The sequence below is a fragment of the Trichogramma pretiosum genome, unplaced genomic scaffold (genome assembly GCF_000599845.2).
Source record: "Trichogramma pretiosum strain Unisexual culture from Peru unplaced genomic scaffold, Tpre_2.0 scaffold15, whole genome shotgun sequence".
Taxonomy (NCBI): domain Eukaryota; kingdom Metazoa; phylum Arthropoda; class Insecta; order Hymenoptera; family Trichogrammatidae; genus Trichogramma; species Trichogramma pretiosum.
This window is the reverse complement of record NW_019641686.1, coordinates 1,334,259-1,353,213: the sequence shown is the minus strand read 5'-3', so window position 1 is coordinate 1,353,213 and position 18,955 is coordinate 1,334,259. Positions and strand designations below refer to the sequence as shown.

Sequence of the window (18,955 nt, the reverse complement as noted above, 5' to 3'; positions counted from 1 at the left end):
CAACAGATATAACATCCTCAATGGGTCCTGCCGCCCAACAGGCTGTGTGCTGAGAAACGTCACCGTCGGCCACAGCGACTGCCGCCCTCAACGATAAGCAGTAAAAAACAACAGTTGTAAACCATAGATTTAATACTAAATCGGATAGTGTGCATTATGAGATATGAATGTTAATTTATTTTATGTAAACTTCTCGCTTGACACTACGCTAAAAGATATGAGACAACTGTACGTTGATTTAATTATAGAAGTACTGGGCTAAGAAAAGAGCTCATTACAATTACTTATTACAATACCATCATAAATTCAAAATCTATTGTCAAAAACACCGTAGGTTAATACAGTGATCAATTTGCATCATTTGTTCCGAAACTCTGTAAAAATTCGATCTTACTAGAAAAAAATACTTAAAGACAGCTACACTGTGAATGAAACGAATCAATTATTTAAAAAAAAGATGATCATTTTTTATTGTATAACAAGTTTTCATAGATAAAAATAACCAAGCAAATTTACAATATTAACAAATTGTAGAAATTATTTATTTTTTGCATGAAAAAGACGTAGTTGATTTATAACTTGTATGAACGTGATTATGTTAGATTACTACGAGTGAAGCCACATTTTTTCTACATTTTTTTTGTATTTACATGAGTATGTGAAATGAACAGACAAACTTCATTATATTTATATTAATCATAGCACGCAATGTATTATTTACAATAAAAATGTGACCGCATTCGGGATGACAATATGGCGTAGACTACAATAAACTTAACTGATAAGTACAACTGTCTAAATACAATTTTCAACTTGGAGAATTTACTTATTTTTATACTTGTATCAATTTTAATAAAGTATACAACTTATAATGGCAATACATTTTTGAAACATGCATATTCAATTTTGAAAAATCCTATGGATCAAATTTTACAGTCATTCTTTTACATGAAAATATCACATCTTGAATAAAAAATTCTTCAAAATTACGCATACATTATTAATTTTTATATTTCTTAGTTATAAGTGCTTGCTGCGTTCAAGAACATTAATATTTTAACTTTATTAATAAAACAAAGTTTTTGCAACAAATTTAATTAAACCATTGGAAAATCAATTTAAAACATATTTAATTTATGGACTATATAAATAACTTTTCATCGAACACTCTGAAAAAATTTCATAACGAAAAATTAAAACCATTATTCTAAATAAAGACTTTTAAACACAATAAATTGTAAGATTATTTTAGCCAATTTCGGACTACAACACATTGAAAAATAAAAATATTCTTTGATTGATTCTTAATTTGACTTTCAACGATTCAAATGTACTGAAAAAAATGGTTAAGTTATTCAAAAAATCGAATGAATTTTAATTTATTATGCAGATAATTGTTAAACACTTATTTGCATCGATAAAAGTTGTTGAATACCGTTCAAAATACAAACAACTGCATAACTTACTACTTAACCGCATTATTTACGCTTGTTCATATATTATGTACAGATTAAAATTTACATGAATTATTTAGTATTGTATATTGTCAATGGATGATGAATATCAAAAGGTACTTCGGTTAAACTATCATATCTTTGTACTTGAAAAAGCGTTTTTTTTCTGTCTTTTCGCAATATCGGTAAAAAGACCTTTCGCGTGCGCATAAAAAAATCAAACCTAAATATTATTTTTTTAGTAAATTAAGAGTGTACATGAAAATCTACGAAAACAAAACGCTATTTAATATCACACAAACATCAACTACGATGAACTCGAATCTATCTTGAATATATCAGATCGAATCATCGCTCGATTGAAAAATTCCATCAAAACAAAACTATTCCTGTCTCGCGAAAGACCAAGAGCTTCAAAGCTTTTGTCCTCGCGTACTACATAATATTTACAATTTCACTGCTCATGAAAAAAATGTACAGCAGCTATTTAGGGGGCGAGTATCTGTACGGCCAGAAGTGATGTGCAGGAGCAGGGGGCGGACTGGATAGAGCTCGAGTCGGCACGATGTGCACCGGGTGCAGAGCTGCCGTCGCAGCCGCGGTGGGTTGAAGGGTCGTAGGAGGATGATGATGATGATGATGATGATGATGCGGCGCGTAGAGAGCCGAGTGTTGGGCGTAGCTCGTGGCCGCTCGTGGCCCAACGAGAACCGTCGCGTCGAGCGGTGAACCGGACTGTATCTGGCAGGCCGTCATCAGGCCGTGGAAATCAAACTTGTAAGCGTAGCGCTTGCCGTGGACTTTGGTCATGATGTTTTTGTCATAATAATACCTGCAAAGAAGGACACGAGATTATAAATTTATTTTTTCATCCGATTTTTTTATATACTCTAAAATAAGTAGACAGCAAGGAACCTTAGCGCGCGCGAAAGCTTGTCGTAGTTCATGTTGGGCTTGGACTTGCGCTCGCCCCAGCGCCTGGCCACCTCGTCCGGATCGGTGAGCTTGAACTCGCCGTTGGAGCCCTCCCACGCGATGCAGGACGCGTTCGACGAATCGGCTAGCAGCTCCAAGAGGAACTGCCAGAGCTGCACCTGACCACCCCCGAGTTGTTGCGTCTGCGACGGGGACTGCCGCTGCTGCTGCTGCTGTTGTTGCTGCTGCTGGCGCTGAGCCGGCGACGATGGCTGTTGCTGCTGTTGCTGCTGGTGGAGGTGGTTACTGTGAAGGTGATGATGCGGAGACTGCCCGCCGCCGACGCCTCCTCCAATCAGTGGACTCGTGCGATGTAGAAGGTTGAGCCGTTCTGGCGAAAGACGAGAGAGAGGGAATTCAGCAAACGCACGATATACACGTATATCGAAGCTATGGTATATAGGACGGCGCGCCACGAGGGGGGTACCTGCGTTAAAGCGCCTGTGCAGTATTCAAAGTCTCGCGCTGCCAAGTCCATCGGCTCAACGCCAATTCGACATTATATCATTTCGGGATATACGACGAGAATTCGAATATTACTTCTTTATGATTGCTCATTTGTGCGAAATAAGACGTGAGGCTCGTGTATAATTACTTAATTTATTGCTGTTTTTGCTGTTCGCACGATCACAACATACCCAGCAGTAGACTTTGACATATTTTTTTTTTTATAATCTAGTCAAGCTAACGGAGCAAAGAGATGGGATGACTCATTCTACAAAGTGTATATTCATCCACTGATCTTGCATGAAGAAATTGGCATTTCTTGGTACAGAGAAAAAATGTAGTTTTCGAAGCTACTCTCGCAATAGATCAACGAGAAAAGAACGATCGATCGCGCGCGCTTTCTCGGTATGCATCGCGTCGACAACGAATCATAAATACCATAGAAGCCTGCGCGAAACGCTCAACACTTGTGGTGAATTATTTCGGGCACTCTGTTTTTAAAAGCACGATACATTTTTTTACGAGCCATGAGATTTTGCATTTCATCGACCACGTGTATCGCGGTTCACGTGAAGATGTTATTACGTATTATTTAATTTATACATTTGGTAGGTTTAAAAATATCAACCATTAATTTTTCAAATAATACGCGAGTAACAATGTATTCGTCGATAAGAATTTTTGCCAATCCACATGTACCGTTATACAAAAACACTGCCGTCGGATGATGTATCCTGGTATCCTGCTGAAAGTGCAATGGGTGGTGATGATGATGGGTCTGAATCCGCCACATAACTCAGAAACGCTTCGAAGGACTCGTGGTCCTCCGCGATGCCGAACGGCTCGTAAGCGCGAGATCCAAAGTTGGCATATTATATGGCGAGCTCGTTGAGTTATGTATCCCCTATCATAGACTTTTTTCTAACCTAATGGATAACCATTTTGTCGTATCGGGTAATAATAAGACTTGAAAAAAATGAAATAAAATCTTATGAATAAAAAAATTATATTAAGAGTTTCTATTTAATTTGAAAGAAAGAATAAAATCTGTGTTAATTCTGTTTTTGTTTTTTTAGAAAAGTTACAAGAGCAATTTCATTCGTCAAGGTATTTAATATGAATCGATAGCAAGCTCAATGATATTAATTTTTCAACAATTAAAAAACCGAATGAAATAGCTCGCTAAACAAGAAAGAAAAAATTTCTTAAAAATTAAAATTAAAGAGAAAAACGTCGATCTTTTCTTGGGAACAGCAGTGGACACTGCACGTCGTGCGTCGTCGTCGTCAATTCACTTCCAAAAAAACTTTGAAAACAGAGAGCTTGAACAACAACTTCATTCGCGCAATCACTTGGAAAGCACAGCACAACAACAATAACAACACGCGTGGACACCACACAAAACCGAAGGGCACAAACAGCTGATTGGTTATTGCTGCGTACGGTATCGGAACTGAACACTGTTACTTGGTGAACATGAACAGTGCAGAATGTAGCGCTTAGTGTGCGAGGCTCGAGCGGAGCAGAGCAGTCGGTGTTCCGAGGACGATGTCCAGAACGTGACTGGCGAGCCGAGGCGACCTTCGGCAAGGGCTCCAAGTGTCATTTCTCTCTGTACCTTTCGCAGGAGGCCTTATCGCGCTGTCACCCCCTCTACCCCGGCCTCGTCCACTCTCGGGCGGCCTATCCTTCCTTCCTTCCTTCCTCGCGCTACCCTTGCACGCATAGACATTGCACTTTCGGGGGGTTGTCGCGTACCTAGCGCTCATACGTAGCGCGGCTAACTCTACGAGACGGGCGAGTTTTTTTCTCCTCGTTTCCTTTTTTACCTGCTACGTAACACATGCCTGCTCGACGTAATAACGCTATACTTATGTACATTTGTATGTGCGCCGCGAGGACACGAGAGACGTGTGCGGTGCGCCCGAATGTTTTCACGTGTGCTTTGCCTTTATTGTGCATTGTGCCGAGTGTGTTGTAAGCCACCGCGATATACTTGTGGAGCGACGGTGACCTGCTATAGGTCAAGCTCAGCGCCTTAAACTGCGGGCACTGCTGCAAAGAGAGTTGATCTAGTGCGCGTCACGTATTTTCCGACAATGGGTGCAATTACTTAATTGGGCTAACGTTGATTAGGAGTTTCGTTAATAAGCAAATTAAAATTTTTAAGATTATTTCGTTTTCGATTTATTATAAAGTGGCTGGAAATTATCAATTTTTTGTGTTTGTTATTATTGAGTTTGATTAAATTTGCATCGTTAGTTTCGTGCTATCTAAATTTTACTAATGAAGGAAATACAGCAAATAAGTTGAAAAAAATCACTGCATTTCGAAGGCTTTTAATTGATCTAAACATTTATATAGATCGAAAATTGAAAATATATTTTGTAATCAAGGGTTGAATTTAAATACTACTCCAAATAAAATAAATAATATCAAGAACAAAATATAATAAATTGAATAAACATTATCTTATACTGGGTTAGTCCGAGAAAGCCGAGGTCTACATACATCTCGGACTGACAATTTCGACTCGGGCAATTTATCGCGTAAGCCTCTCCAAGCTAACAGAATTTCCTTCTCTCGATCGGCACGGCTCGACCATCAACGGCATCGACTACGTATAAAAAAATCTGCGCTGCACATGTATAATATGAAAAAAAGGGAAACTCGATAGTACATATGTATATAATTTTATACAATGTGACAAAATCGTAGGAAAGCGTCGAGGAGCAAGTAAAGTATATATAGGAGCAGTGCATATAAACGAAACGGTCGGGTATATATATGCGCGCGAGGCACATCATCGCTTGCGAGCTTGAGCTCATCAAGAAAACAATATAGCGAGAGAGAGAGAGAGAGAGAGAGAGATGGAGCCCGCGGGGTGCCACTGCTCACCCGAGCTTTGGCTGTGTATACATATACAAGGGCGGACTCTCGATGCCTTATTCATGAGGGCTCTCGCCGCGCGCGCGATAACACTGATTCGCTTAATAAACGCCGCGCGCAATACAGTCGTATACACACACACACACACACACACACACACACTCATACACGTATAGAGAGGATGAACGTATACGTGAACGTGTCCAAGGGTTGCTATCGTATACGTATATAGTTTTGCCAGCGCGTGAACCAACGCTACATAGCTTAGTCCCTCGCTCTTTTCTCACTCTCGGGCTTCAAACGGCCCGCCATATATCTTCCGCCGGGGCTTAACTTGCCAAGCGCGCGAGTCTTACTTTACCCGAGACCTCGACGCCTATATAATAATATGAGCTCTGCTGCCGCTGCTGCTGCTGCTGCTGCTGCTGCTGCTGCTACTGTGTGCACACGCACTTTTCTGCTTATGTATACGGGCATACAGACACGATGAGCTTTCTTTTTACGAGTTTTCTCGATTGCTTTTCATTTCGTTTGGGGCTGCCGCTTTTGGGCTGTATGTAAGAAGCGGCAAGATTTTTCATTTTTTTATTCCTGTTTTCTTTCTACCTGAAATTCAAATCCATCCAAACCATATTGACGTAGTTGGGTTCAAGTTTTTTAAATTCTTTCATTAACAGTGTGACACTTTAAAGGATGACAATTTTTTATCCACTGTTAAGCATATTCTAATAAATATTTGACACCTGCTCGTATAAATTTACCTAACTTTTTAATCTTCTTGGCGCACTACACTTTCATGAGCTCTTAAAATAAGACATGCTTATTCTATGGTAAATGTGACGCGCGGGAGACTCTCTATGCAATACACAAACACCACATGGGGAATATGAAAAGCCGCTGCCTGCGCCCGCGGGTTTCCACATGCTGCAGTGTGTAAGGTAGCCTTGCTAAATTTGACACGCACTCGAATCATCGGCATTCCCCTGCAAGCTGTCTTTGCTATAGTCATTTGCGCCGTAAATGTGTGTACACAAGAGTCGCCCGCGGCCAGAGAAAAAGACAATCGCACCCGTACAGGGATCGAGGCTTCCGAGAGTTTATCTCGTACGCGACCTCGAGTTGCAGCGAGGCTAATTATACGAGGCATCAAAGCGAGTGTTTTTGCCGCCTATTCAGCGCGTTTCGTTTTATGAGCGACGTGAAAGAAGTTAGTGGGAAATTGACAAAATTCATAATGCTAAAAAGTTATAACGAGGCAAGGTGACTCGTCGAAAAAGTTGATAAATATGTTGAATACAATAACGAGAGATGTGCAGCAGTGGACAGTGCGAGGCTTATTACGTAGCTGCAAAGTAGGCCCCGTCTCTCGAATTCTCTTGACCTTTTCTCAAGCGATTATACGGACACCCCATTAATTTAGTGTCTTCGAGAAGGCCCTTCGTTGCTGTGTTGCGCATACAGCGTTTAGTACGAGCATGCATACATATATATACAGGAGAGTAGCCGCCGTGTCCATTCCGTCCCATGTGGGAAATGGCGTATACACGTACTTTTTACGCCTGAAAAACTACTCAAGGTACAGTGGAGCGTATAAGATATGCGGCGATGCGAACAATTTTTTTCTCCATCTATATCCGCTGGAAGACGACGCGGTGCAAGAGCTTATGACCAGTGCCTGAGTCAAGTTCTATTAATCATTCTTAATTTTTGACGCCTGACAAATGTCATATAGGAAACTGGGCCCGATGCGCGCGCGAAGCATCGTTAGTATCGAAATCTCTTGGTCGACAAAACCCGTTGTCGAATTTAAGTACGAAAGCTTAATCTTTGTACATTTTTTAACGACGTTATATGCGCGGCGGCAGCTGCTGCTACTGCTGCTGATCTTGTACATGACCGGCACTATTTGTTATACACATCATGGGCAGGCATCATAGAGCGAGGAATTTCGTTCCATATCGCGCGAGTGCGCGTCTCGCGTACAAGTATATATACATGTGATGCGGTATAGGTACTCGACTCGATCTAGGAGACGCGCGACCCGCAGCGAGGAAGGAAGAGCCGTAATTGAACCGGAATTTTTACGACGTACTAAACCCATTCTTCCAATGGTGTTTCTCGACGATGCCCGGAACCGTAAAACAAAGAACCGGACTATTGTTCGAGGGTAAATATATGTATTCATACATAAAAGTTGAACTGGTGAGACTCTGTGTACATTTTCATTCGGCGAATCAAAAGATATCAATGCTTCTTCCTAGATCCGAGTGTATACGTATACATCGGATTCGTAAATAGGGTGTAATACATTTGAAATTCAAATGAAAAGCTGCAAAAGTTTTCTCGACTTTGTATAATGCCCACACGAAATCTTAGATTATCCGCTCGAATATGCGGGCTTATTCTTCCTCTACGTCCCTTTAAAATATTTCTTATAATTTTCCCTCTTATCGATTGTCAGATGGAAAATAACGCAGAGCCATCAAGCTCGCCGTATCGGGTTGGGTGGGCTATCGGTTAAGAAAAAAGACCATTCGATTTCCGGCTACACAGCGAGAGAGAAAAAGGGTAATGAGCGAAATCGATTTAGCTGCCCGCCGAAGGTCTTGGATCTTGAGAGCCATAAAGTACAAGTTTACACTACGTATAGTAATAGGGGTGAATAGAGCGAGAGAGATTGAGAGAGAGAGTAGAAGAAAAGAAGAATCGTGAAGTCACCGTAAATTAATCTCTCGAGTGAATCTGGGCCGCTTATCGCCAGCCCCGATCCTTTTCTTCGCTTTGGTACTCTACTCTTTCAATCGCTTTTTCACTGGACGTTAGCGCGTTGCCGTATAGCGGTGGTATAACGGGTGTGAAAAGTCGGGCCCCGTACGTGTTGTATAGTGCGGTCTTATCGATAATGGACATCGCGAAACGGGCCGACGGCACGCGCAAGCCACGCATACTTGTATAGACAGTCGTCCGGGCCAAAGCAAACAAAACAGGGGTGCAGAGCTGCTGGGCTGCTACTGTCCGAAACGGTTGCTCCTAACTCTCTCTCTCTCCATCTCCTTTTTTCTCTTCCGGTAAGGGCTCTGTACTCGCATATATACACACACAGCGAGAGACGGCACAATAGCCGTGAATCTCGAAAATAGGATCATTAAATATATCACCCCTTGTGCAAGTGTATGTGTGTGTGTATGGGGTATGTGTGCAGGGCGATGTACCTGCAGCGCAGCAGCGAGAGGGAGACAAACAGGTTCTTCCTGGTGTCCGAGGCCCGAAAAACAGGAAACCCGATTCGGCAAGTTTACAATCGTACCTACACTATGTGGACGCGTATAAAGGGCGTGCGTGAGAGTCCGGCCGGCCAGCGGATATTATATATGTGTAAGCGCACGATTTTTCACGCTGGTCAGTCCATGTACATGTATACCCATAAGAATATTCGCTACTTCCGAGACTCGAGTCTAGGTCCCGTTGCTAGATTCAACGAATATCCTCGTAATGTATGTTACGGGCCACACATGCACACACATACATCTACGTGTATGTAGGCATAGAGTTCGGGCGAGGGGGAGGGAGGCTCAGGGGACCGACGACGATCCTCAGCCTTGCTCACAATCGCAAATGCACATGTTACGTGCAGTCCACCGCATGGGCCGATGAATATTTATAGGATTAGAGATTTTCGCGTGTGTCCGTATACGTGTCGCGCTCGCAGCCTGTGTATGTGTGCGAGGACACGCGATGGGTGCACAGAGGCATGTTACGTGCACGACACTGTATTCGCTGGACACCGCCCATTTGCTCTCTCTCTCTGTATGTGTAATATACGTTCGGGGCAGACTGTCCACGATATATGCAAAACGCGCTGCACTGTGTCGAGAATCGTATCGGCCATTGTGAGCTCGCGTCTTTTGTCTCGGCTATTAGAAAGTTGAATCGCGCCTATTTATTGGGCCTATGCATGGACTGACGTTCTGTTTGCATGGGCTTGAGCCTTAATACCCAAAGCTATATGCGTATATACGTAAGCTGTTGCACCGCAAAACTATACTCATATATGCGTGTAATTCTAGCAGTTATTACTTATACATACGCGGCTTTTGGATATACGTTACCGTTTATATCGGAGAAAAGTTTTGCTGCACGCAATGTGAGCTGTCTCAGGCCTAGCTTGCATATCGTTAGAAAAAAAAGCTTTTGACCTGACAATAGCTTTTGTGAAATTGTACCTCGAGTGATTTCGGATGGACCCTGCGATTTTGGAGCACGTTATCAATTGCACGTGTGCTCGGACGCAGTCAATTTTACCCATGGACTATCGAAGCGACAATATTTCCAAGCCTCGATTATAATCGGTATGGTTTAACGATGTATTTAACGTCGCGTTAACGCAAAGATTAAGATCGTCACTCTTCGACATAAATATTGTACGAAAAATTCATGACTATACGTAACTCACCTCGCAGCTCAATGTGACGGAATACAAATGATTTTTCGGAAATTTCGCCCGATGCAGATGAGACGCTCGCGCACGAGTGTCCAATGTCCATATGTATATAAAATTGCGTCGCATCGAAATGAACGATCGAAAGTAATATATTCATACTAAATTACTGTTGTATATTATAAAATATATTATAAAATGTCGATGGGCTTTAAAGGGACCGTAAATTGCGCAATCCACAAACGTAACACGATGAGATCTAAGAAAGTGTCCAGGAGCGTATTAGCCTTTCGAAGAAGCGACTCGCGTCTGGCTGTCCTTAAAATAATTCATAATTTGCAAAGGGCTCTTCGACGATGAAATCTCGATTTTCCGGACGATCGTAAATTCCTCGCTAATATTTATAAGCTCGGTTTCGCGCAAAAAATTTCTACGCTCAAAGTCGCGTGCGCTAGTGTAAACTACGCGTATTAAGAATTTCATTAAAACGTATACGAGGATGGACCACATTACGGCTCAATTAAGTAATGTCTTCTCACCGGTATATATTATACAACAATCTCGCATTTAAAATTAAATAAGCGCGAAAGAAATGTCCATAAAAATACCTAAGCACGTTTAAATGAGTTATTTGAACAATTTCGCGAACAATGGCTATTTATGGAAAAAATTTTAAAAGTATCGACACGTACGAGGGCTGCGCAGAGCGAATCGTCAACTGCGCGACGTCGATTATAACCCGTTTATATGTATATTATATGCATAAATACGTTATTATAATGTCGCGCCTGTCACCATATAGCATTCGCAGGCCTATGTAGTGCCACGTCTCCAGCTTTAAAGTAAAAAAAAAGTTTTTCAACGAAGTTTAGAGCTATCATCGAAATCAATTCGTTTTTTTTCCTTCAAACTTTTGCTAAGTAATATTCTCGAGGGCTCGTTTTTATTCTTGTGGTCGATCAATTATTCATGCCTCAGGTATATATACGTACTTTGGTATATATACGCGGAGTGAATCATCGCGACGAAGCTTAGAACGTATAGCGTCGCCAAGGCATTAAGTTGGCCCCGCGCTCGCGTCTTCTTCGTTCTTGTGAGCTTGAAAATGTCCTCGTTCTGTTTTTACGATTTGTTTGTTTTTTTTTTATTTATACAATAATCGTGTTCAACCTGAACCGTGTGTTTGTTTTTTCTCCTTCTAATTTTACTACGCTCGTATGTATAATAAGCTAGATTTCCATTTCAATTTGATTATCTGCAAGCGTGAGTGTAGTCATAACGATCGCTGCGGTTCGATGAATTCTCTGAATCAGATTTACATGAGCATATAATAATATCGCCGAATTTGCAAGTCCCATGTATCGAGAGATTTATTACCATTCGAACATCGGCCGAGGTGTTGATGTTAAAATTCACTCGTGTAATTTTTGCATGAAAAATCGCGCGCGCGACACGTGTGCTGCGTGAATCTTATAATCGACATTATTATTAACTACTAAGTACTTCCATAATTTGCGGGCAGAATAAGAAATAAGGAGAAGAAGAAGTTATTTCGAGTGTGCATAAAAATAAAATAGGCTATAATAAATATGTCAGCGAATGAATTCACGAACAAGCTGTCAAGAAATTAAAGCTAAAAAATATTATGATAATGTCCGTCGCTATGAAAAGCAACTGGACAATGAAAAATTTCTAAATGTTCTTCATTTATTGAAAAATATCAAAACATATGAAACGTTTTGGTGAGAGAAAAAGGAGCTTAATGTAGCGACCCGCTGACCAATTATGCGTCTGGGCAGACTATATGCTATTATAATAACGGTACTCTGGCATTGGGGCATATACACAGTCGTATGAGACCGTTGCAAGCGGAATGCAGAAACGGTTTTTCGACGCGTCTAGGCAACTAGAATACGAAAAAAAAAGAAATCGAGGAATTTCGTGAACAAAAGCTGCTCCTTACTCACCTGCATGATCGGCTTCGATCTGTTTCAGGGCCTCGGTCTGTTGGCCGGACGACTGCAGCCTGAGAAAGCCGAGATGACGGGCCAGCACACGTCCGGCGCTCGGCGCTACCTCCATCCACTTGCAGAGGCTCCACTTGAGCAGGTCGCGGCCCAGTAGACCCGCGAGCAGATCCGGCTCGGGGGCCGGTTGCAGGCCGAACGCACCGGCGCACCAGCTCAGCCAGCTGCTCACGTGCTTGGCGCTCCATTCCAACGGATCTGCGGATAGACGCACGAATTTCAATGAGTCGCATTTTACAAACGCGTATTTTCGCGGCCAACTCGTTTTTAATAACAAAACGGGCTGTGCTTGTATAAATCTAGTTTTGTTCGTTCGACGATTATGTACTAAATGCAATGGCTCGAGTAAAAGGTTCGCACGATCGTGAATGTCCATACAGAAGCGTTATTTTTTAAAACTCGCTATCGGTCAAACTTTCCCAAAGTATGGTTTAAAAATTTGTTTCCCAGCCGGGACCGTAGAAATCACACACAGACGTACGCGATTTGTGTAATAGATAAATAGCAAAATCCAGCTACGGGACCATGCGCACGATCGCGGGAACCTCGGCCACAGGTTTTGTTGACCGCATAAACTGGTCCCCGAGTTCCGAAACGTCAAACGTATAAATGTGCTCGATGAAATGCAATTTCAACTCGATATCAGGTTTAACGAGACCACTTGCGGACCGCGAGAAATCACGACTGCATAGACTGTCCAGTCTAGTCTCGCAAGTTTTCACCAACTTGCGACATTGTAGCAAGCTCACGGGGGGGAAGACGTTAAAGCGCCAAGCAACAATTTTTGTGTGCCCCACTCACCCGATGGCAGTAGAACCTGCTGCTGTGGCGACTGACCAGTTCGATCGTCCTCCTTCTCGACCTCTCCACTCACAGTCCTTCCATTTCCTTTTCCCACCGAACCGGAATCATCGACATCGTCCTCGAGTGCGGCGTCGTTCAAGCTCAGCGCAAAGTCGATATTGAAGGGACAATCGTCGCTGGTGTGCGAACTACTCGGGGGTGTCGACGACACGTCGCCTTCGCTGCCGCGGTCGAACTCGATGTTGTAGCTGGTAGATGCATCGAGAAGCGGTGACGAGGCTTCTGAGGAGCTCGACGCGTAATACAACGACGAGTCCGATGGCTGTAAAATGAAAAAAAACACATACATACAAATGCGACGCCTTTTTTAAAAGCAGAGTTGAAAGAGGATTTTTTATTCTTAAAATGATTACCGCCGCGTAGAGATTGCTGATACACATGGATAACAGTTTTATAATTTCATGGAAATTTTACTATACTATAGCATCTTTCAAAGATACAAACAATTAGTTACACTTTTAAACTAAGATCACTTATAATTACGACTGATTGTTTCAAACTGTGTTTACAAGAGGATCGATTCGAAGCGACGAAAGACAATCGAGAGATATTCGAGATTTTGTTTGGGAAATGTTCTATTAAATAATTATTAGAAAACGATTGACATTTAAAAAAATTTTTGTACAAAATAAAAAGTAGTTTTATTTTTTTTTTTATGATCGCAGAAACTTTTTGTCTCATTGCAATATTTGTGATCAACTGTATGTATTATTCAATGAAATACATTTATTAAAATAACATATTTTATTCTATAAATTTCATATACACTTAAATAAGTATCAAGTAAGAGGAATTATCATAAATATTGATAAAAAAATTGTTTATTTGGTTCTTCAGATAGTTAAAATAAATAGACTTTTTTTATTGTACATAGTTTGCAAAAAAATCAAAATGCATCAAAGCCTCCATAGTTGAATATTTTATTTATTATTTATACACTCGGCAACAAGATTATCGCAACCAAAAATTCTTCAGAACTTTGTCGATTTTCAAATGCTTCTATCTTGGGCTATATTTATCGTATCGACACGAATTTTTTTTGATTTCTTGCTAATTTTGTCCTCTTTAAATCCATATATACTATGATTAAATTCGAGTCAATATCGAGTTACCAGTAGTATTTGAGCGCAACACTAAAAATTACTGGAAGAAATTGATTGTTTGAACGTGTACCACAGTACCACAGGAATTTTTTTATTGAAATCTTACAGACACTACCGCAAAGTACTCTTTTCAGCGAGTAATTTCAAAAAAATAGAGCTTTCTACGATTTTTTTAACTCCCTGTAGGTCGTTTTGCCCAGAAAATCGTGTTGATTTCAGCTAAAAGAGAGATTTTACGTACTTTAAATGGTACCTTGAAAACGACCTACTGGTCGTTAAAAAAATCGTAGAGAGCTCTATTTTTAAATTACTCGTTGAAAAGAGTACTTTGCGGTGGTGTATGTAAGATTTCAATAAAAAAATTACTGTGGTACTAGTACACGTTCAAACAATCAATTTTTCCCAGTAATTTTTAGCGTTGCACTCAAATACTACTGGTAAGTTGATATTGACTCGAATCTTATCATAATATATATGGATTGAAAAAGGACAAAATTTCAAAGAAATCGAAAAGAAATCGTGTTTATACGATAAATAGATAGAAGCATTCGAAAATCGACAAAGTTTCGATGAAATTTTTTGTTGCGATAATTTTGTTGCCGAGTGTATTATTATAAACTTACAATTTTTCTATGTGAAGTTGTAGTAAAATATATCAGCATTACTTTTATCAATACCTCGTCTGATTTATTTTGAGAGTTTAGCAAACAATTGGAAAGAAGCACTTGCGTTTTAATTAATGTATGCACCATGACAATCACATTAATTTAATCTAAAAATATTATCGGTAGGTCAAAAGGAAAAGACGAAGCCAACCCCCGCAGTATTTACATTGTCAAGCTCAAATAATTACACTAGTCCAGCCTCAGCTGGAACAAAGCTCTTTGGTGGCTTTGCAATATTAGAAAGCTGATCTCTATGTATAGCTCTTATCTGCATTATTTTGCTTGCCCTTGTCTGAAATGTAGAGCCAAGGGCGCATCGGATCCCTTCACCCCTCGATCGTCCCGAACCCCACTACGATTCAACAGGTATTAAGTATACGAGTGACACAAGAAACTGCACGTTCCGCGTATAACCCTTTGTACATTGAGCATCGTGCATTGTTCCGTACTATTGTTCAGTTTTATCAAATTATTCCGCATATTCTCTCACAAAAGACTTTGACAAGCTGTATGAAATATATGATAGAAAAAATGATGATTACCTGTAAACGATAACCTGAATCGAACGACGAGTCGATCACCGAGGCGTAGAATAAGCAATTATCATCGGTCAGTCCCGACTCGACTGACAGGGGCGAATGTGTGGCCGTCATGTCTGGGCCGGCTGATTCATCAACGCGTATATTTATATATAGGAAAACCAGTTGATCCTTTGCTTGTAACAAAGAGATGGTCCTGCGCGATCGACTCAGTTAGTATACCAGGAAATGCCGCATTGACCGCAAACTCGAGTCATCCGCTTCCGGATTTTCCCATGTATAATGTACTCGTTTTCCAGTTGCACCGATTCAACGGCTTTTCGTTTCGTGCACTGTATTTAGTTCATATATCCCGCACAAGTTCATTTTCTCTCTTTTAAACTATAAGCCGATATTTCGACGCACAACAGCACTCGAGTTCATCAGCTTTCGGTAGGACGACGAAAGCATATAAAAGCAGTCGCGATGCAACAATTGCAAAAGTCGGATATTGGCGCGCAAACGTGGCTTAAATCGTGCGCGTGTGCGTTGCGAACACGTTTTTGCGGAGCCACGTGCTGTTACTGGTGCTCCTTCATTCAGGCAAGTCCAACGACTGGATTGACGCTAAACAGCAAGTGCGAGAAGAAGCTGCAGCGCAGCATCGGTTTGGCCCATTCAAGAGCTTATACCTATATACACGTCCAAAGCGGCACGCGCGTATTTTGTATATAAGACTCCACACGCACATATATATAGAACGTAATATAACAAGGGTAAAGAAGATTTTTAGCACCAACGCCACACGATCATTCGCATCTCGAGAGAGAGAGAGAGAGAGAGAAAGAGAGGAGCCGAGTGGGGATGCTGATGATGATGTGTGCGGTGGGAGTTGCCAAAGTGTACCTGTACTACGTATATGATACACAGGTATATAAAAGCCAATCTGCGACAGATTCAGAGAGAGACTTTGTTTTTTTCAAGAATAACGATATAGATAAGGGTTTATTCGATTGGAGGGAGAAAACGATTTCTAGTTGACGAATATTTTTGTTTTCACTCTCGAAAGATTATACTCAATTTATCAAAGGAGCAATTTTCATTGGCACTGAGAAATGTAGGATGCAAAATAAATATTTACGTGCGCGTGCAAAAGTCAATACGTAAAAAGTTGCGACTTCATAGTTGAGCGAATTAGTAATGAAATGACTTTTTTCTTTTAATACGATATCAAAATTGTGTTCAGTGCATAAATTCAATGAGTATATTGAAAAATTAATTGAACAATTATCATAAATGAATTTGTATAAATTTCCATGCAATTTGTATGAAACATAACGTATGATCAATCGTAACATGCGGTTAATCGCTAATTTAATTTCATCAAATTGTAATAACTCAGCAAGGAATGAAATAATGAATTCATCCAATTTGCAAGTGAAAAAGGATGAGCGATCGCCAAGTCTACCCGCGAAAAAGCATTTTAATACCTATATCTTTCTTTCCAATTTAGTATTGAATTATTCGCAGCCGAACACGTGCCGTAGTATGCTTCTACAATACAAGACATATTACAAGGATCGATTCGTAAATTAATCGTTTTATTCAAGTCCTATTGAAAGCTATTGAACATAGAAGTGCCCAGCTGCCGGCTTAAGTTACGTCGTCAGCGATGGCTTCTTTCGGTTCTTTCTTTTTTTGCGCGTCCGCGTATACTTACCTATAAGCGGCAATAATATTCTAGCCACTACACTAATCGCTAGGCAAATCTCTCTCTTTCTCTCTCTCTCGGTGCGTTTTTACTCGGAAACGAAGCATAAAGCCAAAAAGAAAAAACGATTCCGGCAAAAGTTGAGCGAAAAAAGAATTGAAGCGTATAGAGGACTAGTATTGCAGCGAGTGTACTACGATTTATGCGCTTCTTCTCGATAAACCCTTTTTAGCCTCGCTCCCTCTCAACCCAGCGGAGGAAGCGTCTTCTCAGTCTTGTAATATTTTCAAGAAATAGATGCTACAGCCAGCAGGCGAGAGAGAAAGAGATTATATAATTAATCGACGGGAGAATTTTGTCGCAGAGTCGGCGCGAGCATAATGATTTTTACCGTATGCAAAATGAGCGAAACGCAGCAGCCGTAAGCTCGACTCGGGGCTCGCTCGTGCGCCAAATTTACACAATTAATTGGCCCCCGAGCCACGAACTGCGTTGTATTACTCACTGAACTCGGGCGCGCGTTTGTGGTCCGTGGAAAGCTCAAACAAACGTTATATTATTACAAACACACGGGCGGGCGCACATATCTCATCCATCTTGTCGTTTATTCTCCTTCAACTGAAATATAACAGGCGACATTCGGCACGCTTCGCGTCACGCGCGCAACGACATTTGCCTCGAGAAAATATCATCAGAGCGAGAGCGAGAGAGAGAGGCTATTAGATAACGCCCGTGCTGGGATGCGCATGGGAGGCTGCTGCACGCGAGAGCTGAAAATAAATCGCGCGCCGAAACGCGGCTGGCGCTTGTGTGTACGTTCAGTTGTGGCGCGCGATCTCCGGCCAATCTGCGGGGGGATGGCGCCAGCGCTAAAGCTATATTCGACCGGGTCCACTGCAGGCCGTGACGAAAACTTAACTCGCGTGCCCGCGCGCCAATGCCACAAATATGTCGCGTACTATACGCGCACGAGCTTCCGTCCCGCGCGTGCCTTCCGGAATCGCGCGTCCTTACGGTCGAAATTAGCGCGTGGGCACGCACGCATCGCCTCGATTACTCGAGCGGCCGAGGTGGCGCCTAGATCTTGGCACAACGCTACCACGACGAGTCGGTTTTCCCCCCGGCCTCCGACATTTTTCCCTCTTTTCTCTTTCTCTTTTCCTCTTGTTCCACATTCGCGTGCTCCTATACACACGAGCGCATGTACACCGACGCGCGACATCAAAGATGAACGAAGCGCCTTCACACTTTGCAGCAGCAGCGCCGAGTCATCGCTAAAGTATGAGTCGAGTATATAGCGAAAGAGAACGAGAAAAAAAGAAGCGGAGCAAACTTATAAGCTCTCTCGAGTGTGCGAATCGCGCCCGAAGGGAGGAGAGAAAAACGGAAGGATTCCCGGAAACCGGCACGTGAGCGCGGCCGGAGGAATTAGACGTATCGGTGGCTCATTGTGCGTGGGCAGTGGACTTCGAGTCGAATGCAGCTCCGCGGAGAGCCTCCAGCGCTTGTTATGTACTATACACCGCTGTATATGCACCAAGCCGAGCCGAATCGAGCGCGCGTTTTTCTCGCATCCTTTGCCGCTGAATCATCGCGTGGCTGCTCGCGTGCCTTCGCCCGCGCGCCCACACACGCACACACACTTGTTGCGATTGCCGAAAAATCTCTGAAAGACAAGACGGAGAGCCACGAAACGCTTAGAGTCGATACATTCCTCGTCGCTTGCAAGTAGAGCTAATTTAGATGTAATTTTTCTACATTAAATTGCTAAAAACTTGTAATTATTTTTTGAACTATGCTTGGTAGTTTTTGAACTGGTGATTTTCAAGTGTGGATTTTTAATTTGATTGCATTCAACTGTAAA

The 18,955-nt window shown here is 41.8% G+C and overlaps 1 protein-coding gene across 1 annotated transcript; it reads right to left on the bottom strand.

Annotated features, from left to right (window-relative positions):
• Positions 1-1,163: 1,163 nt before the first annotated feature.
• On the bottom strand, positions 1,164-13,592 carry LOC106650049 (Friend leukemia integration 1 transcription factor-like). Its single transcript, XM_014367830.2, has 5 exons — positions 13,448-13,592; positions 13,032-13,356; positions 12,171-12,428; positions 2,370-2,760; positions 1,164-2,286 (listed from the first exon to the last, which is right to left on the bottom strand). Exons 1-5 carry the CDS (start codon positions 13,472-13,474, stop codon positions 1,938-1,940), a joined length of 1,350 nt encoding a protein of 449 aa, XP_014223316.1. The 5' UTR covers positions 13,475-13,592; the 3' UTR covers positions 1,164-1,937.
• Between the last annotated feature and the right edge of the window lie 5,363 nt (positions 13,593-18,955).

Bases quoted from the DNA above. Each gene is read 5' to 3' on its own strand.
- LOC106650049 (XM_014367830.2), bottom strand. From the start codon at position 13,474: ATGTGTATCAGCAATCTCTACGCGGCG. The intron at 12,429-13,031 runs GTGAGTGGGGCA...GTCTATCCGCAG, and splicing joins GCAGGTTCTACTGCCATCGG to ATCCGTTGGAATGGAGCGCC. The intron at 2,287-2,369 runs GTTCCTTGCTGT...CCTTCTTTGCAG, and splicing joins AAGCTTTCGCGCGCGCTAAG to GTATTATTATGACAAAAACA.